The sequence below is a fragment of the Prunus avium genome, chromosome 7 (assembly GCF_965620075.1).
Source record: "Prunus avium chromosome 7, drPruAviu1.hap1.1, whole genome shotgun sequence".
Taxonomy (NCBI): domain Eukaryota; kingdom Viridiplantae; phylum Streptophyta; class Magnoliopsida; order Rosales; family Rosaceae; genus Prunus; species Prunus avium.
This window is the reverse complement of record NC_142290.1, coordinates 6,898,139-6,919,395: the sequence shown is the minus strand read 5'-3', so window position 1 is coordinate 6,919,395 and position 21,257 is coordinate 6,898,139. Positions and strand designations below refer to the sequence as shown.

Here is a 21,257-nt window from a genome sequence, read left to right as displayed (position 1 = left end):
AAACTTTTATTTAAATAAGTCACTTCTGTGACTAAGCAGTTCATTACAAGACTGAATTTGAAATTTTAAAATCCTAGTTTTTTGAGGGTCTCCTGCAGACTAGCTTTCTTGATGGAGAGTTCCTTTTGGAGCAGCACTCCTTGGTGAATTGAAGCCTCTGTAACTTCCACAGTTGGCTTGGAAGCTAAAACCAGGCTCTGCACAAGGAAAGTGGCTTTGGTCTTGGAACTCAGTCCAACACCCAGCCTGCGCTGCACCTCCCTGCGTTCTGCCAACTGTTTTTGAAGCTCCTCAATCTGCTTCTCCAGCCTGTCTGCAACAGCCTTGGCCCCCTTGTATCATGCAACCATCTGGTCCAGTTCCGCCTTTTGATTTGCGTAATTGGCCAAGTTGGCTTCATGAGTGGCCTTGCAGAGCTCAGAAGTCTTGAAGGTAGGCTTGAGATCCTCATAGCGGTCGTGGAGGTTGAGCACATCTCTGGCCAGACCAAGGCTTATTTCAAGTATAGGCTTAGGAGCCATGTTCTGCCTGTATAGCAAATCCAGGTCCTTCATCAGTTGGTCAACAGCTTCTCTATTTGCATCCAGTTCCAGCTCATTGGATTGCCAGATTTTCACCCTCTCCATGGCCTCATCCATCGTTTTGAACTTGCCCTAGTTAGGAGTGGAACTCAGTTTCTCCAGCCTGTCCAGTTGGGCATCTAAGTCCATGGCTTCAAACTCTGCCAGTTCTGGATCAGCAAAGGAAGCTGTGGTAGATGAACCAGGAAGGGACTAGATAGGCATCTGCAAAATCGAATTATAGATTAGCAACAGGCAGAAACAAGAGAAAAGAAAGTCATGATACAGTGATACTTACAGCTGCAAGAAGAGGCTTCAGAGGACTAACCATCACTGCCAATGTTCCGGGAGTTCTAGGTGCTTCCGCCTGAAAAAACTGAAGGTTGAAAAGACAAGGATAGGACAGAATTGCAGGAAATAAACAGAAATAAAATGCAACAAGGGATTACCATGGCTCCAGAGGCACCAGCAGCCACCTCCATTTCAGAATCTGCAGCTGCAGCAGGAAGCTTTGCCTGTTCCATAGGCTCTGATGCAGATTGCTCTGCCAAGGTTGCGACAGGAAGTTCTGCCTGCTCCACAGGCTCTTATGCAGACTTTTCTGCCTGTTCTTTAGAAACCCCAGCTGCAGTAGAGTGTTCTGCCTTGGTATCCTCAAAAAGAGCCAGTTCTGAACTGGTTAATTCTGTCCTCGGAATGACCCGTTGCTTCTGTGCCATGGCAATGCTTTCTGCTATTACATCAGCAGGAATCTCCTTCTAACAAACGAACAGAAGTCAGAAGCTAAAGAAAGAGAAAGTCGAAACAAACGTGATTATGCGGCCAGAATGCAATCTCACCTCTTCTTCAAATTCTTTTCCTTTCTCTTTTGAAGGGGCCTCTGTTGCTTTTTCTTCTTGCTCCTTCTCCTGCTCAATAGCTTCAAAGGCTCCTCCCAGCTCATCATCAGTTCCGGAGGCCTCAGTTGGATTAACGGCAAACTCTTATGTCTCATCAGATTCAACTCCACTCCTCTTCCTAAGTCTTTTAGACCTAGTAAGGGGAGGAGGAGGAGGACTTTCAGCTGCACAGAACAAGTAAAAGTTAGAAGAACGGACAGAATAGAACAGACTGAATGAAATAAATTCTAAAATATCATAATCTTACCAGAGATTTTAGGTTGGGCAGCACTGCCCTGAGCAAAGGTGCTTTCTTTTCTTTTCCTTCTAGCAGAGGGAGTGGTCTCAACAGGTGGTTGTTCTGTCAAGTCTTCATCCTCTTCATCACCAGAAGGAGGCTCCATATCGCCAGCAGCAATGACAGAACTGACTGCATTTGAGATACATAAAGTCAGTAACAAATCTAGCAGAAGGAAGATGAAAGGAACAAAATAAATACCAAGCTTTCCAAACATCTCCCCACCCTGAGTTGTTTGTCCACCTATGATCTTCTTCATAGAGGGATCTGATGCAGACAGAATAGATTCTTTAGAGAGTTATAACAATGGCAGAACAGATAAAATACAGACAAAATTGAGAATCTACCTTCTATGACTTGATTATTAATATCTTGGATGGTTTGAATTGTAAAACTTTTGGCCTCTGCCTTTGCATATATGTTCCCGCAAGTCCAGCAATCAAAAAGTACCTTGAGTGTGGTAACCGAGGTAGGCAGCCCGCGAAATCTGGCCTTCCATCAAGCGTCAAAATCGGCAGAACTGGAGGAATTTGGCTCCCAGGATGGATAGAGGCCATCCAGATTGTTGTTGATCTTGTTTATTGTGCACCGAGCGTCCTTGTACACCTCCAGATTATCTGAGTCCCTCTAGGAAGTGGCTCGGTTACAACTTTTGTAGAATTTAAACGGAACAACTTGTGGACAGCCAAGCTGTCTTGCGCAGAAGTTGGGATGATAGACTTCTGCCCCCCAGATGATAGTTTGGAGGCTTTCCACCTCCATGAGGCAGATCTCTCAGCAAGGATACACTCAGGAATATCTTCCTGAATTCTGTCCTGGCAGCTTCATCTTCTGGTTCCTTTTCAAAGAGCCGGTATCCAGGCTGGAACCAAGGATATGCTCTTCTGACCACTACCTGCCACTGAGCTGCAGATCGTTTAGTGCAATGCCTGAACCACATCAGGTACTCTTCAATGGAGTGCTTGGGCACTTCTGCCGACATCAAGGGAAGAGCCAGAACTTGGTTTTCAGGCAGAACTATGTCAGGAAACCGGAATTCTGGAAAGTATACTTGCAACCAGATCTGGATCATCCAGAATAAGCCAGGAGCAGATAAATTCAGGGGGTTCTCCATAGTGGCCGTATGCAGATTCTTGAAAAGATGGGCCAGAACTGTAGACCCAAGTCCGACGTCAGTATGACTGTGCAGGGCTTCTGCCAAGTGCCTGTATTCCAGCAAAACAGCGGAAGAGCGGTTTGGAAGTACAAACCTGTTGAACCAGTACAAAAGGAATAGCATGTGTTGCTGATCCTTGTCTTTCTCCACACTGAATTTCCTCAAATAGTTGGAGAATGAGCAGTTCTGGTTGATGGTAGCAGGAGAGATAGTGAAAGGCTTGGCCAATTTCTCCTGATTCTTCCTCCGATGATAATCACCGACGGCATCAACAGGTCTTCCATGAGGTCTGAACCCAAAAATTTGAGCCATGTCCAGCAGGGTTGGTGCCATTGGACCCACACGGAAATCAAATGTGTTACTGGCAGAATTACAGAAACACAAGGCAGCAGCAAGCAGGTTCTCGTCCCGGTTAATAGACTGCTTAGACAGCAGGATTGCGTCGTAGATCCCTGCCCTCCTCTAGTGAGCTCCGAATTTTGGAAGAAGCTTATCAATCCAATCTGCCCACTTCACAGGACTATTCCTCACCTCACTGGATGGAAACGAACGGCTCAAATTTTTGTTGACCCAAGAATGAGAGGCCAGGGCAGAAGTCCCTTGGAAACACAGAGGTGCTTCAGCATCCTTTTTTATTAGCTCCGCTATCTCAGCTGGGATAGAACCAAACCAGCGAGGTCCCAGAGTCAGAGTACTCTTGAATAAATGAAGAACGTTCTCATCTAACTTTTTCTGGACAAGAGGGTGGAACCTGCTTCGAACCTCCATAGCATGAGCATCGAGTCGAGTCCCAGTAATATAATCTGGAGGAACTGAGGAGGAAGAGCTTTAGGCACGAGTTTTTGGAGAAGACATTTTTTCTGGGTTTTCAATCTAGAAACAAAGAGAGGACTAAGGATTGATTAAGCAAAAAAGGGAAGGATTCTGGTGAAGTCTGAGAAAACCAAGGTCTGAGGAAGTTGGGGTTTGAGTTGAACAGGAACTGAAGTTTTGAATTCCTTTAAAAAGAGCTCGTAATCATGGGAAGGAGAAGACAAGACGCCACCTGAAGAGACAAGCTAGTAACTAGCTAGTAACTAACCAATTTCCCACGAAGTCTAGTTCGTGGTAGGTAGACGTGATAGACGTGGGTCAATTTAAACTGGCGCGCACAAATTAATAGCCGAAATCATTAAGTCTGGAACCGTTTAAAAAACGATTCAGACTTAATGGGGGCATTGTTTGGGCCTGAAATTGGTGCGCCCAGTCCAAAGTCAAAAGCCCACATCATTTTTTCAACAGGCCACCTGTTTGGACCTAAAATTGACGCCCTCAGCCCATCGACGCACCCAGCCCATTAACAAATAAACGGGCCAAAGCGATACACTCGGCCCAAACATTGGAGCCCTGGAAGCAGTCAAAACCGAGAAGAGACCTGGGCCTCGAAAGAAACCCAAATTGAGCTTGAAACCAAAAATGGGCTTGGCAGGTTCTAAGTTAAAGATGGAAAAGAGAAGCCCAGAGGAGAAACATACTCACGTGATTTACCTGACTTTGAAAAGTCAAAAATTGCAACTAAAGTCACAGAGAGAAGTTACAGGAATTCATGAATACGCTCCTGCAGAAAATTTCCCCAGTCTTTTACGGACAGAGGAAGATCAAAATCCTTTTATATATATATATAGGAGAATTCGGCAGGCACTATTCTCAAAAGATACGCAGACTGTGTTTTCTAAAAGAAAGATAAGCAGGAAACAAGGAGTTGTTGAAATGGAAAATCACACTCACCATCATGGTTTGAAAAGCAGCTAGATTGGAAAAAGGAGGTACGGCGCCTCATCAAAATACAGGGAAGTGACTGTCTCAGGAAATGATCATTGAGGGCCTAACTGCCAGAAAATGGATAGAACTCCGTTTCTTTTTCTTTTTAAAACTAAAGATCTTTTGAGATTGTTTGCCGCCCTTTGTTTAAAAGAATCAAATCTCCCGCTCCCAAAAGCATTTCTTATAAATACAAGAGAGAGTGAACAAAGCAGACACAATCAAACAACCAAAAAATCAGTCAAAAGACAAACACTCAAAATGATCACTTGATCCCAAAGAGCCTTCTAGCAAATTGAAACAACCAAAAGCTAGCTAAGCTACAAGAAAAGCTAGCTACAAGTCAAAACTGCCAATTTTCAGACTTAGAAGAAAGTCATTCAAAACGAGATTTTTCTCGTTACAAATTTGGTTCAGCAAAGCCAAAGCAAGCAGAGTTTGGGTTTTTCACAAATACGAAAACCTCAACAAATTTATGGAGTGCCCTGACTAAGCAGAGCAGGTACCACAGCACAGTTCCAGCTGGAGTCCAGCCACTTCTGCCCCTTTCAGATTGAAGAAATCCCAGCTCTGCCCGTTTAAAAGCCTTCCAGGGCTTGAAATAGATTAAAGCTCTGCCAAACTTAAGCTTTGGTATCGATTTGCAGCTGAAGCCTAGCAGTTGAAGTTGTTAAAAGTCCAGTCCAGCACAGGCATACTCAATCCAGCCCGGATCAGGAGCATCTACTCAGACAAAAATTGAAGCACAGCCCTCTTTTTGTCTTTTTGTAGTTGTATTTCCCTTTTGAACTTTGTAAAGGAGAGCTCTGCCTGAAAATAGATCACTCTTTTATCATTTATTCTGGCTAGAACTGCCAGTTTTATACTGTGAAAAATTGTAAAAGTCCTCACCAGTCTGAGGCAAGAAAAGAACTTACTTGGGAGATATTCCTCACCCAAATTCACAATCGCTTGTTCAGAAATCAGTAACTTGGGGCGCAAGTTATCTATTTCAGAAGTCTGTTAGGATTTTTTATCACTAGCAGTGGCACGCTCCCACACTAAAGAAAGTTGACTTGTTGACCAGTCAGTGGTTCTCAAGGCAATGGGGAACTTTGCCCTACCATCACAGGAAATAAATCTAAACGGGTGAACAGAAGCAGGTAAATGACAAGTATTTAAAGTGCAACTAAAGTAAACTTCAGGAAGAAAAAGGTTCCAGATGTTGGAGATTTCTTTATCCAGCTCCAGTATGATAACAAGTTGAAACGAAGGCCAAAGATTTCTCCATTTAGCTGCTTTTAAAAAACAAATTACAATATAAAAGAGATTGGAGATTTTTCTATCCAATCTACACAGGTTTTTGCTATTTAGAAGAAACTAAACTGATTGTTTAAACAATAATCATACCATGGAGATGACAGAGCAATAAAAGTAAACGCAGGAGTTGTCAACTGGTTATCTGGGTAGGAAGTTGACTATTTGGAAATCTTGAAGTTTTGTTCAAGTGTTTACAAGACGTTGCTGTTGTTGAACCTCTATATTTATAGGCAGAAGATCTTTACTTACAGCTGACGGTGAAGGCTGGAGGACAACACTTGAGTGTTGCCCAAAGTCAGCTGCCGATTTGCCCCCGTGAGCCGATTCATAGGTAGGAGAAGGGATATCTCAGATGGAACCACTGGTTTCAAGGGGTATTCCTTTGATTTGTCGTCCTTTCGCAGCCAAAGATCTAGTCTGAAGACGATTCCTCTTGGTTTTGGCGTCCATTATCAAGCTCATACCTGAGCTACATGCAACTTTATATAAACAATAAACCAAATTTGGTCCATTTTCCAAATATGGCACAAACATATAGCCATTGCTCCAAGAGCAGTGGCGGATCTACAGAGGCGTAAAAAGGTGCGGTTGCACCTGCTCTTACCTGAAAAAGCCATTGTGGTGGCTGGGTTTGCCCCTTTGATCTATGTTGAAGGTGCCCACCACTTGTTTGAGAGAATGCCTCAGCAATGTCTTATATTTGGCTGCTGCGCTGTTGTGCTTCACAGGCGCAGCGCACTTAATTTTTTATTATTTAAAAACCTTGCCAAAAAGCCTTAGTCTTTACTCCACGCCACGCCACAAAACCTGTAATCAAATTAATCCATATACGAATACAATAGCATTCCAAGTTCAGCGGCGAAGAGGATTTAATCCCCTTGAGTGGAATTACTTTTTTTGAAACTAGAAGATTTCTCTTTGTTTGCTGTAGACCCACAAGGTGAACTCAAGCTGCTTTGCTTCTTTAAAATTTTTTTAAAAAAAAAATCTTTCCTTATGGTTTTGTTCTAGGTGTTTTTTTTTAATCTTCAGTTTTTCTGTTCTTTTCTTTTTTATAATATGTTTTAATTTTATTTTTTTTTTCTGATTTGGCTCTCTATATATTCGTTTAATCATTAGCAAACTTGAAGAGGTTGCGCAATGCACAACTTGAAGTATGCATTTTGATTTGTTTATTGAATTGATACTTTGATATGCATTTCAATTAGATTAAGTGATATTGATTTTCGTAAAATTAATTGATGATTCAATATGAATTTTGGTAGAATATTTATGTAATTGATATACTGTATAGACTATAGTCAATTAGTCATAGCGCTAAGATCCTTATTTGTTTTAATTATACAATTATAGAACAGTACTTTAAGAGAAAATATCTAAATTTTTATTTGAATAAGTTCTAATCCTTCTTAAAATAATCCGGGTAGCTTTTGTTAGGATTAAGCATCAAACTTAACCACTATTAACAGGCATTGAGAGAGAGAGAGAGAGAGAGAGAGAGAGAGAGAGAGAGAGGAACCTGATTTTGCAAAAGTTTTCCATCTTGGCCGGGTAAAAATCACTGCTGTGTGCGCATAGTCTATGGGAATTAGTCAAGTCTAGATACTGAAGCTTCGGTAACTGATCATGTTCCAATATACTTGATAGTGTAGAAATATTTTCCAGTGATTTGCAATTAAAAAGAAGGAGATCTTTAAGATAATAAATACAGGATGATATAGTTGTAAGGTTCTCACAATCATGTGCGATTAAATCTTCGAGGCCACTCAGATATGCAATTGAAGAAGGTAATTCTCTTATGCCACTTTCTTCGATATTCAATAACCGCAGGGAATCCATGTTGTCCACAATTTCTGGGAAATTTTTAAGCCTTTTGCAACCGCTAAGAATCATCTTCTCTAGAGATTTCAAACAAATCTTTGGTGGAAAATTCGTAAGGTTGGAGCATTGTGAAAAATCCAATGTAACAAGCTTATCGAGAAATCCAACAGAAGGATGAACTTCAATTAAACTTGTACAATCAGTTACCTCCAAGTACTTTAGGTTTTCCATTCCGGAAAAGTCAGGGATTTTTTCTAGGAATCCACAGTCTCTTAAATTTAGAGATGTCAGCTTTGCCAAATTCTGTGAGACCAAAAAACAACAGATCAAATGATAAGCTTCCAAAAGACAATTAATATACAAAAGTTTTTTCTTTACCAAAACTCTTGGAAATAATAATAGATGAATATAACTTAAAAATACCTTAAACCCCTCCCCCAATTGTCTGATGCGACTCCAACGCATATGGAATACAACAAGTTCCTTTGGATGAAAATATGATGGCAAATATTGCAACTGACAGTTGTTCCACTCAATCACTCTCAACTTGTTGGAGAGATAATTAAGGGTATCTCCAGAAAGAGTCCCATGCTTGTTTATAAAAATTTCAAGGTTTTTCATGCCTGAGAAGCTGTCTGCATTCAAAGGTAAGTCATCATCTTCGGGAAAATTTACTACGATGCCTTTAACTTCATTCGTCCCCTGTAGTATTAAGGCCGTCATATATACAATAAAAATACAAGTACTGCGTAGAATATAAGAATATGTGTAGATACATATGCATATTCTACTTACAGTATTTATGCATATTCTACTTACAGTATTTTCGGTTAGAACCTCGTGCACATCCTCATAACAACACAATCTGCTTCGTCTACCAGGCTCATTCGGAGACTTTTCATGAACTACATCCTTACCCATTTGTTCAAGTAAGTCGTGCATCAAAATCCTATTGTCTTCAATAGTTATGATGGCATTCTCTACGAGCTCTTGAATACAATTCTCAGGAGAGTCAAGCTTGTGACATTTTAGTGCTTCAATCACATAGTCCATATCTTTACCCTTGAAAAAGAATGCAATGTCAAGGAAAACTTGTTGCTCACGATTTGTCAAACCACCATAACTTGTTCTAAGTATTTTCTGAATTTCTTCAAAAGGACGAGCTTCATAACTATGTAATGTAGAATTCCAATACTCTAACTTCTGATTACGTAGATGTGAACCTAAAATTGTGAGAGCCAATGGAAGGTATTGAGCACAGGCTATAGCACGCCTTGCGAGTACCAAATAATCATTTGGAGGCTCCTTTCTTTTGAAGGACATCATACTGAAAAGCTCAAGTGCATCGTGGTAAGCTAATTTCTTCACCTCATATATCAACTCAATTCCATGACGTGTTAGCAATCCTCTGTCTCTTGTCGTTACAATAACTCTACTGCCCTCACCAAACCAATCAACGTCTCCTGCTAAATTGTTTAACTGGTCCAACTGATTCACATCATCAAGAGTTAAGAGAATCCTCTTATGTCTCAGTCGTTGCTTGATAACATTTATTCCTTGATCGAGAGTAATCAAGTTGAAGTTTTTGTCTCCTAGGACCTGACAAAGAAGATTCTTTTGTAGTTCGATTAGTCCATACACTGATGACTTTCCTCTAACATCTGCCAGAAAACAAATACCTTCAAACTTGCGTGCAATTGAATTATAAACCGCTTTAGCAATTGTCGTCTTGCCTATTCCAGGAATACCCCATATGCCAACCATGCAACGACCATTTCCATCAATACCTAAAAGCTCATTGACATCTGTTACACGTGACTCTAATCCAACTTTGTAGGCTGGGCCACCAAAATATGTCTTATTGATCAGTTGAACTGAAATCTCTTCGACGACTTTACCGATAAATTTAACTTCATACCTACCATTTTAAAAACATATGATAGAGATTCAAAGTTGATTCATATATAATTTATATTTATATAGAAAACCTTATGTAAACATAGAGATAAGTTGCTAGAAGATTATTATTTTTTTTTTTTTTTTTTACTAAAGCAAACTTTCTTTGTGATTTTCCTAGGAAGGTGTGTGAAAATATTACAAGAAAGGGAAAAACCTAGAAAGTTGTCAACTTGTCATTGATTTGATTTCAACCTCATCTTCTTCCGATTTCCTTCTCTCAGACCTCATCTTCTTCTTCTTCTCTCTCTCTCTCCCTGACATATGTATTTTCTTTTTCTCACCGTTTCCTATCTTCTCTTTCATTTCTCCTCTTTTTCTCCGTTTGTTCTCACCATTTCCTATCCCCTCTCTCATTTCTCCGATGGCACGGTTCGGTGGTCACTCAATGTTACTAAGTCTCCGATGTATCCATTTTTTTTAGTTTCTGTTTGAATTTTGTCCGGATCGGATAATCTGCTATTTTATTTTATTTTTCTGGTTTTCTCCTTCTTTTTCTCTGTGATTTTTGTTTGTATTTTTCTGGGTTTTCTCCTTCTTTCGCTCCGCGATTTTATTTTCTTTCTCTGGTTTCCATGGATCTACTTTACTGCCTTCGCTGGATTCACTTTGTTTGTAGATACATCTTTTTATTTTTTTAATAAGCTATTCTTTCTTTTTGTAAGGCTGATTTTTCTTGGAGATAATATATATTTCCGCCTGTTATTTTCTAATAAAGTTTAGGATTTCATTGTATGCTATGGTTTAGAGGAGGTTTGTATGAATTTTCTATATTTCATTTATAAAATTATTAATAACTTTCGCATTATTTTATGGGAGATTCACTATTATACCCAATATAGGGGCCCAAATTATAAAAATACCCTATATGAAATGGACTTTAGAAACACACCCAAAGTTCATTTACAACATAACAAATAGGCTTTTAACTTCTTATAAATTACAAAACTACTATCGATTTCTTAAAACAAACCCAACCCCAAAAGCTTATAAAAACCCAAAACACTCAATAGGGCATTAAAGTAATTTAATAATCAAAATTAAATTAAATAGAGCCAGTTGTTATTTTTAAGGTTTTTTCTAAGTTTGCTTATAGAAATTAAATGGTGTAGGTTTTATTTATAATTTTTGTGCTAAGAATGGGTATATTACTAAATATCTCTATGCACGCCAAAGAATATTGGGGCAAAGAATACTCGATTTATTTTTTAATGCGGACGAAGAATACTGCTAATGAAAAATGTTTAAAAAAAGTATTGGTGTGAGATTCTAGTATTAATTGTATAATTAATTATAAAGTTTAATTGGCACCTCAAAAATGCAATTATGTAAGGTTAGAAATTATATACGTACTCGTCCTCCTTTAAATGCGACCCAGACAAATTTGCTGCCTCTGTAAGAGCTCTTCTCCATTTGAGCACTTTCTCCATGTCATCCTTGAATTTGAGTTCATGGTGGGCAAATGCGTGGCCAAAACTACTTCTTTGGTGTCGTACATCTGAGGGATCCACCTTGTAGAAAATTGGCCTAACCGTTTGTCCCTTTGATATTTTACATTCAAGGATCTTAACAAGTTCGCCCAAGCACCAGCTTGAAGATGCATAGTTTTCAGAGAAAACGATGACAGAAATCTTTGAGTCTTCAATGGTTTTGAGAAGTTGAGGTGATATTTCTTCTCCTCCTGGAAGGTCATCATCAATGAAGGTGCGAATACCCTGACGGTCCAAAGCAGTGTATAAGTGGTCTGTAAAAGTTTTGCGTGTATCCTCACCTCTAAAACTGAAAAACACATCGTATGGCCCTGATTGAGTGAAAGAAGAAGAAGAAGGAGAAGAAAGAGAAAGAGACACAGGAGGAGAAGGCTCACTCATCACTGACACGATTTCCTTCCCACTCACACTGATGGAGATGTGAATGGAGAAGAAGAAGAAGGAGTTGGAGGAGAAGAAGGCTATATCATCACTGAGACGCTTTCCTTCACACTCACACTGATGGGTGGTTTCCAATGTAAATGGTATGTTATTATTTATACGATGTGAATGTGATGAAGTAAATTAAAGGGTAAGAAAAGGAATCTTCAAGGCAACTTCTTGTATTTGATGGTGATCGAGTCGTCAACAAGGATTATTCCACACGATAAGCTAATTTAGGACAAAAATATCGATAATATCGACAAAATATTAAGGATATTACTATTTTTTCGAGTTTATGATATTTTGGAACAGATCCATACGCAAGTTTGAGCAAGAAGGCACCAATTGTCCAAAAATACCCTTCAATTGTCCAAAAATTAACCCTTAATTTGCATTACTAAATTTGAGCCATTGCGGGTTTGTAAGTGGCACAAAAATTCAAAGATGACCCAAAGGCAGACAAGTCTCTTCCAAGCGTATGTCCTAGGGTGGCCTGTGTGGGTTTGGTGAGTCCAGTTTTCCTGTTACCCTTTTCCCTGTGCCTCCCTGTTACCCTTCTAATTTATTGACACATGTCCCTATACTTAACTCCTAACATAACAGTGTTAACTCTTTTAATAAAAATAAAACAAAAACAAAGCTAATTATTAAATAAAAAACAAAAAACAACAGCCATTACAGCCCCATCCACCCACGCAACCTCAGCCAAACCCCCCACCCATCCAACCTGGTCAGCCACCCCATCCCGTCGGTGGCAACCCCTCTCCTCCTTGCCGCCAAAAACACCTTATTATCTCAATATCTCTTTTCTCTCTCTTTCTTTTCCTACTTTACCATTTTCTTCCCCAAACTCAAAACCCTAACAACAGAGTCAATCTCATCTGTTAAAGCCTCGAACAAGAATAACATTAAAGGGCTTCAAAATTGTAGGATGTTTTGTGCAATCAACCATAGTGTGTTGTGGCCTCAACATCCCTTCACCTTCAAAACTCTGCTGCAGCTAAGCCTATGAAATTATGAGAGAGATCTTGATATCCATATCTGGATCTACTAGATCTAGCATTTGATGTTGCCATGATATTTTTCCCCTTTTTTTTTTTTGGTGTTGTTGGGTTAAAGAAAGATAAGAGAAATGACATGGAGAAAGGATTATGGGTTTTAGCCATGGAGAAAAAGAGATCAGATTTATGAGTTTGGTGTTGCTTGATAAAGAGGCAGGACATAGAAGAGAAGAGGGGTTGCTTCTGGCAGCGGCTAGGAGAGGGGTTGTCGCCGGCGAGGTGGGCTGGCTGGCCTGGTTGGATGGGTGGGTTGGCTGTCCAGGTTGGGTGGTCGGCCGGTGGGTGGGTGTGGTTATAGTGGTGGCTATTGTTTTTTTTTCTCTTTAATAATTAGCTTTGTTTTAGTTTTATTTTTATTAAAAGAGTTAAAAGTTAAGTATAGGGACATGTGTCAATAAATTAGAAGAGTAATAGGGAGGCACAGGGAAAAGGGTAACAGGAAGACTGGACTCGGGTTTGGTACGTTTTAATTTTTTTTTTTCCGAATTTTTAGGTTTTTATTTTTAAATTGAGTTTGTAATGTCTATTATGACCCTCCTGGTTAATATATCTACTATGACCCTAGTATTTACCTGGGCGTCGTTGTTAATTAGCTTACCACGACATGGACAATATAAATATAGACATCACTACTACAAAAAGCGAAAAAGACGACCAGAAAAAGACGACGGTAACAAAAAACCGTCGTGGATAAGTGACTTAAACAACTAAAAAATGGAGGTAGTGTTGAATATTTTTTTAAAACGACGCACACAAATACAAAAGCATCGTCTTATTAAAAAGGTTTTCTTCAGAGTTAAAATCTGACCAAAAAACAACGACAGCAGGTATGAGTCCACCGACGTAGAAAATAAAGACTACAGTTCAACAAAAAACCTGCCATGTTAACTCCTAACTAAACACGACCAACTGTTCTTAGTCCGCGTCGTATAATATAATGGAATCCACGTCGGTATATTACAAAAAAAGACGTGTTAAATCAATGTACCATGACGCGAGAGATTAATTTATCGACTTATTATTTTTATTGCTTTTTAAAATTAATTTTTTATTTATTTTGGTAATATCTTTCTTAATATCTATTAAAAAGAACTACTGCCAAAATACTTAAAACCATCACAAGGAACAACCAAGTATTTTAACACAAAACAAAATTTAATTCTCAAGTCAATCCTCAACAACATTTTCGTCTTAAAAGGCAAACATCTACTGATCAATATTTAATAGGAGCAATATTTAAAAGGCAAATACTAGCTGAGGACCTAGTTTCTCCTCGACAACCTTTTCTGCCTTCACCCTCAGCTTGTTCTCAAGCTCCTGCACAGCCACAGATAAATTCATTAGTGACTATTTGTAAGTACAAGAATCAGATGAAAGCTTGCGCAACAAACAGTACTTGTGTACAGGAATTAGATAATTTCCAAAAACAATAACCTTTCAGTTCACGAAAACAGAACCAAACAAAAATAACAAAACTACCCTCATATCAGGAATGACCATCCTCTTTATCTTATCATAAGGAGGTGGAACACCCTCGTATGCCTTCAAACGGGCAAGTACGGTTGCACCACGCTTGGTCTTGTGAGGAATCATTCTGCAAACCAAAGACAATTACAAAGAAATCCCCTATTGAATCTGTTGGCGCTAAATCTGAACAGATAGAGATGAGTGCAACTTACAAATGGGATGGACGATCGAGAGATCGATTGAATATTGGATGCCGATTCTTCCTGTCCTTGGATGCTGATCCTGAATAGAAAGAAGTCGAGACTCGTAAGGTCTATGGAACCGGTGTGGAACCAGCCTAAGACCCTCCGATGCCGAAGTAAGTTTGTTGTTTTAAGAGCTCTTGCTGTTGACCATATAGAAGTATAAAAGTCAAGCTGAAAAGTCTTACCCCTGTATTGTAGTGGAGGGGCCTATTTATAGAGGGCATTTAGTATGCTCTTAGTGCTCATTTTCGATGTGGGACTCGTGGGAGGGCCTTCTGAGGTCGACACGAGTCCTTAGATATTTTGGGCGGGTACTTCGAGGTTGATTCTCTACAATCGGTAGGGGATGCCGATTGTAGACGAGTTGGGCTCGTAATGGCTGTTCGCAGCTTTGAGACAATGCCATCGGTGGCCGATGCCGATTGTCCGAGGCCTTGGGTACTTGGGCGAGTTTATAAGATCCACGTGTCGTTGTACGAGTGGAGGGTCAGATATGGTACAAACAGAATCAATAAAGCAGAAAACGCAACTAAAAACATAGATCACCTATTGAATCAATCAAATAAAGTTTCCACATTTGCTTTCAGAAAGACAATTTTTTAGAAGTTGATGAGACTGAGCCAAGGGCAAGAAGAAGTTGGAACCCTAATTGAAAACTGAAAGTTAAAGAACGCGTGAAAAAATCAAATTTATAGAAAATATCTTCATTATCCACATCAGTTCTATTAAACGTAGCGACGTCAAATTGTAATAATCAACGGTGGTTAAATTTTTGTAAATGAAGGCAACGACCTTTAAAACTAACAACGTTGGTTATGCATAAAACAAGGTAACGTTGAATTTAAATAACCACGTCGGTTTACTAAAGCTAATGGTCGTTGACTTCAAAAATACAACGACGGTATAGATAAATAAGCAACGTCATAACATTTAATATCAGGTCGTTAAAAGTAAACTTCTGTCATGTAAAACTTGAACAACCACGTCGGTTTCGGAATTCCAAAAGTCGTTTGGCTTTATTAATAACCACGTCGGTTCCTACTATTTTTGAGTAGTTATAACTACATACTAGGGCGGTTTTTAATAAAACCGTCGTGTTATTGAACTCTGGGAAAATATATAAACTTTTTCATCACCTGACCTAAAGTTCTACGTTCTCTCTCATCGATAAAATATCTCAGTTTCCCTCTTAGTTCCCAAAAGCAGCTTCGTAATCATCATCATCTGAATCTCGTCATCATCCGTAAATCACCAAAGTTAACGTCGAAAGGAAACTTTCTTTGGATGCCAAAGGTTTTTTCTCAATCTCTTTTCATTTTTTCATTTTCATGTGATGTGGGTTTTGAAAGAACGAGTCTGGAAACAAGACTCCATCAAAATGACGAAATCTTTCACTGGTTTGATTAAATTCATTAGTCCATTAACCTCACGACGCCTGAAGACGACAGTTCTGTCTTGTTTACGACGTTAGAATCGACACACCACGACGGTAGTAAAATCCTACCTAATGCAAACTACACGACGGTGGTTAATAACCGTCATGGTGTGGCAATTATTACGTCGGAATCAAAATAAAACGATCGTCTCTTGCCAGAAAGAACTCTACCTTTTTCCTGCATCACCTCTCAGTGAGACGACGGTTGTCTTTTGTTTTGGACGTGTTAATTTGTAATCCACGTCAGTGTTTAGTCTTAAGAATCGACGTTGTGTAACAATTAATACGACATAAAACCGTCGTCCTATTGTCATACCATTTTTGTTGAGAAATGTTAGTAAGACGTTGGTTGTTTTATATAACGTCGTGGTATTTTTTGTACGACGGCGGTGTTGTTTTGAAACCGTTGTGCTAAATTCAATATTACGGTTGTCTTTTTTCGACGTCTTTTATTTAATTTTACGTCGATCGTTTTAATTAACCGTCATTGTTTTTCTTGCAGATTAATTAAAAATGGTTTCAAAATCTCAAAGCAAGGAAGCTCAAGTGTCAAAAGGTCCTAGCAAGGACGTTGTTGCAGTTTCAAAGGCTCAAATAGATGAAGCCAAATCAGTTCAAAGCAAACCCACGAAGAGGATGAGATTTTCTTCAACCTCTAATAAAGACCCGAGGTTAGCCACATTTGTCGTTGAGCCAAAATCGACTTGCAGTATCAACACAATGAGCCGTGTTGTGAAAAGGAAAATTTAGAAGATTAAGCCTGTGGTTGAGTTCAATAAAAGGTGCAGACCACATGGCAAGGCTGCTGTTGAGATGCAGTCTTACATTGGTGTTTTGGCACGCACCAGAGTCCCCCTTGTGGACAAGAAATGGACTCAATGCCCAAGGACCTGAAGGAGCAGATTTGGGATGCTGTTCAAATGGCTATTGTTGTTGGGGAAGGGTGCAAGAAGATGGTCCTGTCGTCTGCCGCCAAAAAATGGAAGGATTTCTAGTATAACGTAACTAGGCAGTATATCCTTCCATTCGCACATGACAAGGAGAAGTTAAAAGAACCCCTTGAGCTTTATAAGTTCATAGAGAAATCGCAATGGGATGCCTTTGTAGCTTCAAGGTTATCCCCAGATTTTGAGCTGTGCATTATGGGCATAAACAGAGAAAGGAAAAATTGGAGTAAAACCATAAGTTGTCTAGAAAAGGGTATGTTGGTTTGGAGGACCAATTGGAAGAAACCATGCCCGGTGAAGAAATTGATCGATCTCTGCTATGGAAGAAGGCAAGAGAAGATAAAACGGGAAACATCACTGATCCAAAGGTTGCAGAGAAGGCAAAATTAATCGTAAGTCTCACTAACTCTATTCTAAATTTGAAAAACAGAGTGTTTTCTTTTCGTATATGTCGCATGTTAAAAAACCGTCATTTTAACTTGAACACCACAATGGTTTCTATTTAACGCCGTTTAAAATACAATAGAACGTCGGTTTTTGCTTGAATTAGACGTCCATATTGAATTACTATGACGGCTTATATTCCTGAGACGGCTGCCTTTTTTTAAACTTTTACAACTACCTTGATTTACTCAAGCACACACTCTCCCTCTCTCCATTTATTTCTCTGAAATTTGTGGTGCACAATTTCTGGAAAAGAATGCATATTTTTGTTAATTTTTTCACCTCTGCATTAAAATTTACGACGGTTTTATCTCATATAGACGTTAGAATTGATATACAACGACGTTATGTTACTACCGCCGTTTGAAATTATGTACTACGTCAGTTTTGTGAAAAGTCCGTCGTCGTAATTGAACTACTACGACGGTGAAGGTTTTTGATTTATTTATATTTATCTGTTTATAGCTTTTGAAAATACGACGATTTTTTTTACCGACGTTGGAATTGTTACACAACGGCGGTATTGTAATACCGACGTGTGAAATCAATACTACGTCTATTTTTTTTATAAAACCCCCGTTGTCACTAAGTTATTACGTCGGTTGATTTATCTGTTTTACCATCTCTCTCTCTTTTAGGATGATTTGCAAAAACAAGTCTCCAAGGGTACTCTGACTGTATCCGAGAGCAATGATATTTTGACTCTGGCTTTGGGAACCCCCGAGCATGGTGGGAGAGTCAAAGGAGTTGGAGCTGGCTTTTCCACAACTCAATTCTTCAATTTTCCGAGACAGCAAAAAGTAAAATTTGCTGACAAATTGAAGGAAAGTCTTATGGAGGCAGTCAAAGAAGAGACATTGAGGATGGAGGCTAGGTCAAGGGAAAATGTTTTGGAAGCAGTCATAGCAGAGTGGGAAATTATGTTGGCCCAATTCCGTCAACTAATTCCTAATTTTGATCCCAACATGCTGAAAACACCAATTACTCCAATTACACCAATTCATGTACAACCTCACGAACAAAGCCCCAAAAATCCAATGTCTGACAAGGCAAGCTGCTCTGGAGCCACTAATGCCAGACCCCTAGTTTTGGGGAAGAAGATCCAAAGCTTGATGCTGATACTGCTGAAAACCAGCAAGATGAAATGGTAAAATCTCTTATATTTTCATTTTTTGCTTTTTAAATTTTAAATAGACGTCGCTCTTTTAAATATCCGATGTTAATGTTTCGAACAAACGACGGTATATACGTACTGACGTCTGAAAACCAAAATACGTTTGTTTCTTCCAAGAACCGTTGTTGTGAGTGAAATACCACGTCTTTCTTTTCCGTCGTCTATTTCATTAAAGCATTCACTGCATTTTAATTAGACGACCTTTCTATATTATAGCGACCGTAGAATATTTATACAACGACGGTTATGTCTTTACCGTCGTCTATAACCTTTCCTCTGTCAGTATGTTCTAGAAACCGTCGTTTATATTATATACCACGTCGGTTTGTTTGGTTTAGTTAGAGTCGTTTATTTTACTTGGTATACAAACTAACTTATATTTCTTTATTTATTTCTTGTAACAGGATCTCTCAAAACTAGACATGCCACCTCCTCTGTTGGCCCTATGCCAATTTGCCCAGACCAAGTTGCGGTCTACTAACGAAACTGTGAAAGTTCACATTCCAGAGGAAGTGTTTGGCACTGATCATGATACCTTCCTCTTGGATGAAGACATTTTATAGTTTGGTTCCATGGTTGAGATTGGAGCCACAGTGATTGCAGTGTACATGAGGTAATTCTAGAAATCCTATATTTTGTTTTATATTTATCTTTCTTTTAAATTAAAATCTCATTTAATTAAATTTCATATATTTAGGTACTTATTTGACTATTTAAAAATGGCAAATATGGTAACTTTTGTTGGGCTTGTCGACCCTGGACAAGTAAGCTCCCTATCTGGATCTTTATCTTACCCAAAAAAACAACTGTCAGAAGGCCTGAAAACAACAGATAGGGATGAATTTTTCTTGGTCCCTTATAATCCAGGGTTAGTCCCCTTAACTATTTTAAGTATTTTCCTTGTAATATTTTTCTTTGTTCTATTGGGTGTTGGTAATTGTGAAACCAGCTAAGGAGACTGCCTATTATATGAATTCACAGCGAAACTGCTGTGTTGACGATGACATGAAAAATATAGTGAATACGTAAGTTGATTTATTCAAATCTAAGATTTTTTTTTATATGGGCATTTGAATTATACGAATGTTTTTTTAATACCGACGTTATAATGAAAATACAACGTCGGTACTTTAATACCCACGTTTGAAAAATTTACTACATCAGTAATTTCTCTAAACTGTCGTCTTAATTGAAATACCACGTCGTTTGTGTTACAACTTTTGGTTATACGACATTTTTCCCTGTTACGGATGTTAGAATGTTATATAACGATGGTAGTTTCATACCGCCGTATGAAATAAACTACTACGTCACGTTTTTTAAAACTCTGTCATCTTAACTGATTTACCACGACGGTTATTTTTTATTATTTAGATTTTTCGTTCTGACATTAACCCTTTTTGTTTTCTTGAATCAATTCAATCAGAGCGTATAACTCTCATGTAGGCAAACACTCACGTAAAGTAGGAGCCATATGGAAAAATCTACATGCACTCCTCAACAACCAACAAGTGTAGAGTGTGGGTTTTACGTAATGCATTTCTCGAGAGATATAATTTATGATACAGCCCTAGCATTTGAGAAGAAGGTAAAAGGCAAAATTTAAAATATAATTTTTTTATTTTACTACAACGACTTATTCTTTAAAAACCGTCGTTTTTATCCTTCTAACACGTCGGGTTTTTCGTTTATTTTGCAGTGTGAAAAGAAAAAAGAACCAGTGGTGTATACACAAAAAGATATTGACGAAGTCAGGCTAGAGTGGGCAGAATTGGTAATAAACAATTACCGAATGATAATTGATGTAATTTATTATAACAATGTTTAGGTATATTTTAATTTAATAACAATGTAAATAAATTTTTTTCATCATTTGAGCAATCATCAAAGAAAATTAATTTTTTTTTTGACCTTTTTTTTGTTTAGGATATTTAGGTTTTAAAATGAATTACAACGAGAGTAAATCATGAAAAATAAATTTACTTTCCAAAAACTGACGTCTCATTCACATTTACACGTCTCACAGGTATAAACAATCGCCATCTTTCTATAGCGGGAAATAAAACATCGACAGCAATTCGTAAAAATACCGTGTAAAATTAAAAACAAGATGGTTTACGTATAGATATGAGATGAGAAAATCCACTTCATTATATAGGTGTACCGATATACTACGTCCGTTGTATAAAAATATCGACGTCTTAAAGACATACAACGGCGGTTAACTTACAAAAGTTGACGTTGTATATGTAAACAACGGCGGTAATTACTTTAGAAAACACGTTATAAATAAAATCCACGTCGGTGATAAAAAACCAAATGACGTTGTAACACAATAACCCACGTCGGTGATTCAAAACAAGATGACGTGGTAACATAATAACGTCGTTTTGTGTCTGTTGAGGCCCAAAAAAATCCATGGTTGGGCCCGAATAAATTCCCAGCCCAAAGCGATATATTATTGAGAGGAGACCCGATTTGGAATACACAAAAGTCTGCCATGCACAAGCCACATGCCATGCCAGGTAAAATCCGTCATGCTAGAAACTGAGAGCAAAATTATAAAAATGCATTTAGCTCTGCAAATCCATGCCAATTATCCTATCGAGCGTCATAATTAAAAGTGTGCCAAGCGACGTGCCATGCCAAGCGGGAAATTATTATTTCACACCCAATCGCGCTACAAGCTTAAGTGGACCCAAGCCACTCAAATGCCCGGGGCTTGCTTGAGTGGGTTGTGGTATGGATGGTGATAAATCAACATGAGGCCCATTGATGGGCTGAGAAATGGAAGTCTCGAGTC

General features: G+C 38.7%; 1 protein-coding gene across 1 annotated transcript; it reads right to left on the bottom strand.

The window, feature by feature from the left end:
• Positions 1-653: 653 nt before the first annotated feature.
• LOC148292922 (TMV resistance protein N-like) lies at positions 654-11,743 on the bottom strand. Its single transcript, XM_088244503.1, has 13 exons — positions 11,122-11,743; positions 8,632-9,730; positions 8,236-8,514; positions 7,511-8,115; positions 2,412-3,253; positions 1,938-2,003; positions 1,707-1,868; positions 1,565-1,623; positions 1,400-1,519; positions 1,181-1,318; positions 1,010-1,132; positions 859-927; positions 654-773 (listed from the first exon to the last, which is right to left on the bottom strand). The coding sequence occupies exons 1-13, from the start codon at positions 11,637-11,639 to the stop codon at positions 654-656; spliced, it is 4,200 nt and encodes a 1,399-aa protein (XP_088100629.1). The 5' UTR covers positions 11,640-11,743.
• Positions 11,744-21,257: the final 9,514 nt, after the last annotated feature.

What these genes read in the sequence shown, in the direction of transcription:
- LOC148292922 (XM_088244503.1), bottom strand. Translation starts at nt 11,639, where the DNA reads ATGAGTGAGCCTTCTCCTCCTGTGTCTCTTTCTCTTTCTTCTCCTTCT. An exon ending in AATTGGGGGAGGGGTTTAAG is followed by an intron (nt 8,116 to 8,235) that starts GTATTTTTAAGT and finishes TTGGTCTCACAG; the next exon opens with AATTTGGCAAAGCTGACATC. An exon ending in TGCCCAACCTAAAATCTCTG is followed by an intron (nt 1,624 to 1,706) that starts GTAAGATTATGA and finishes TGTTCTGTGCAG; the next exon opens with CTGAAAGTCCTCCTCCTCCT.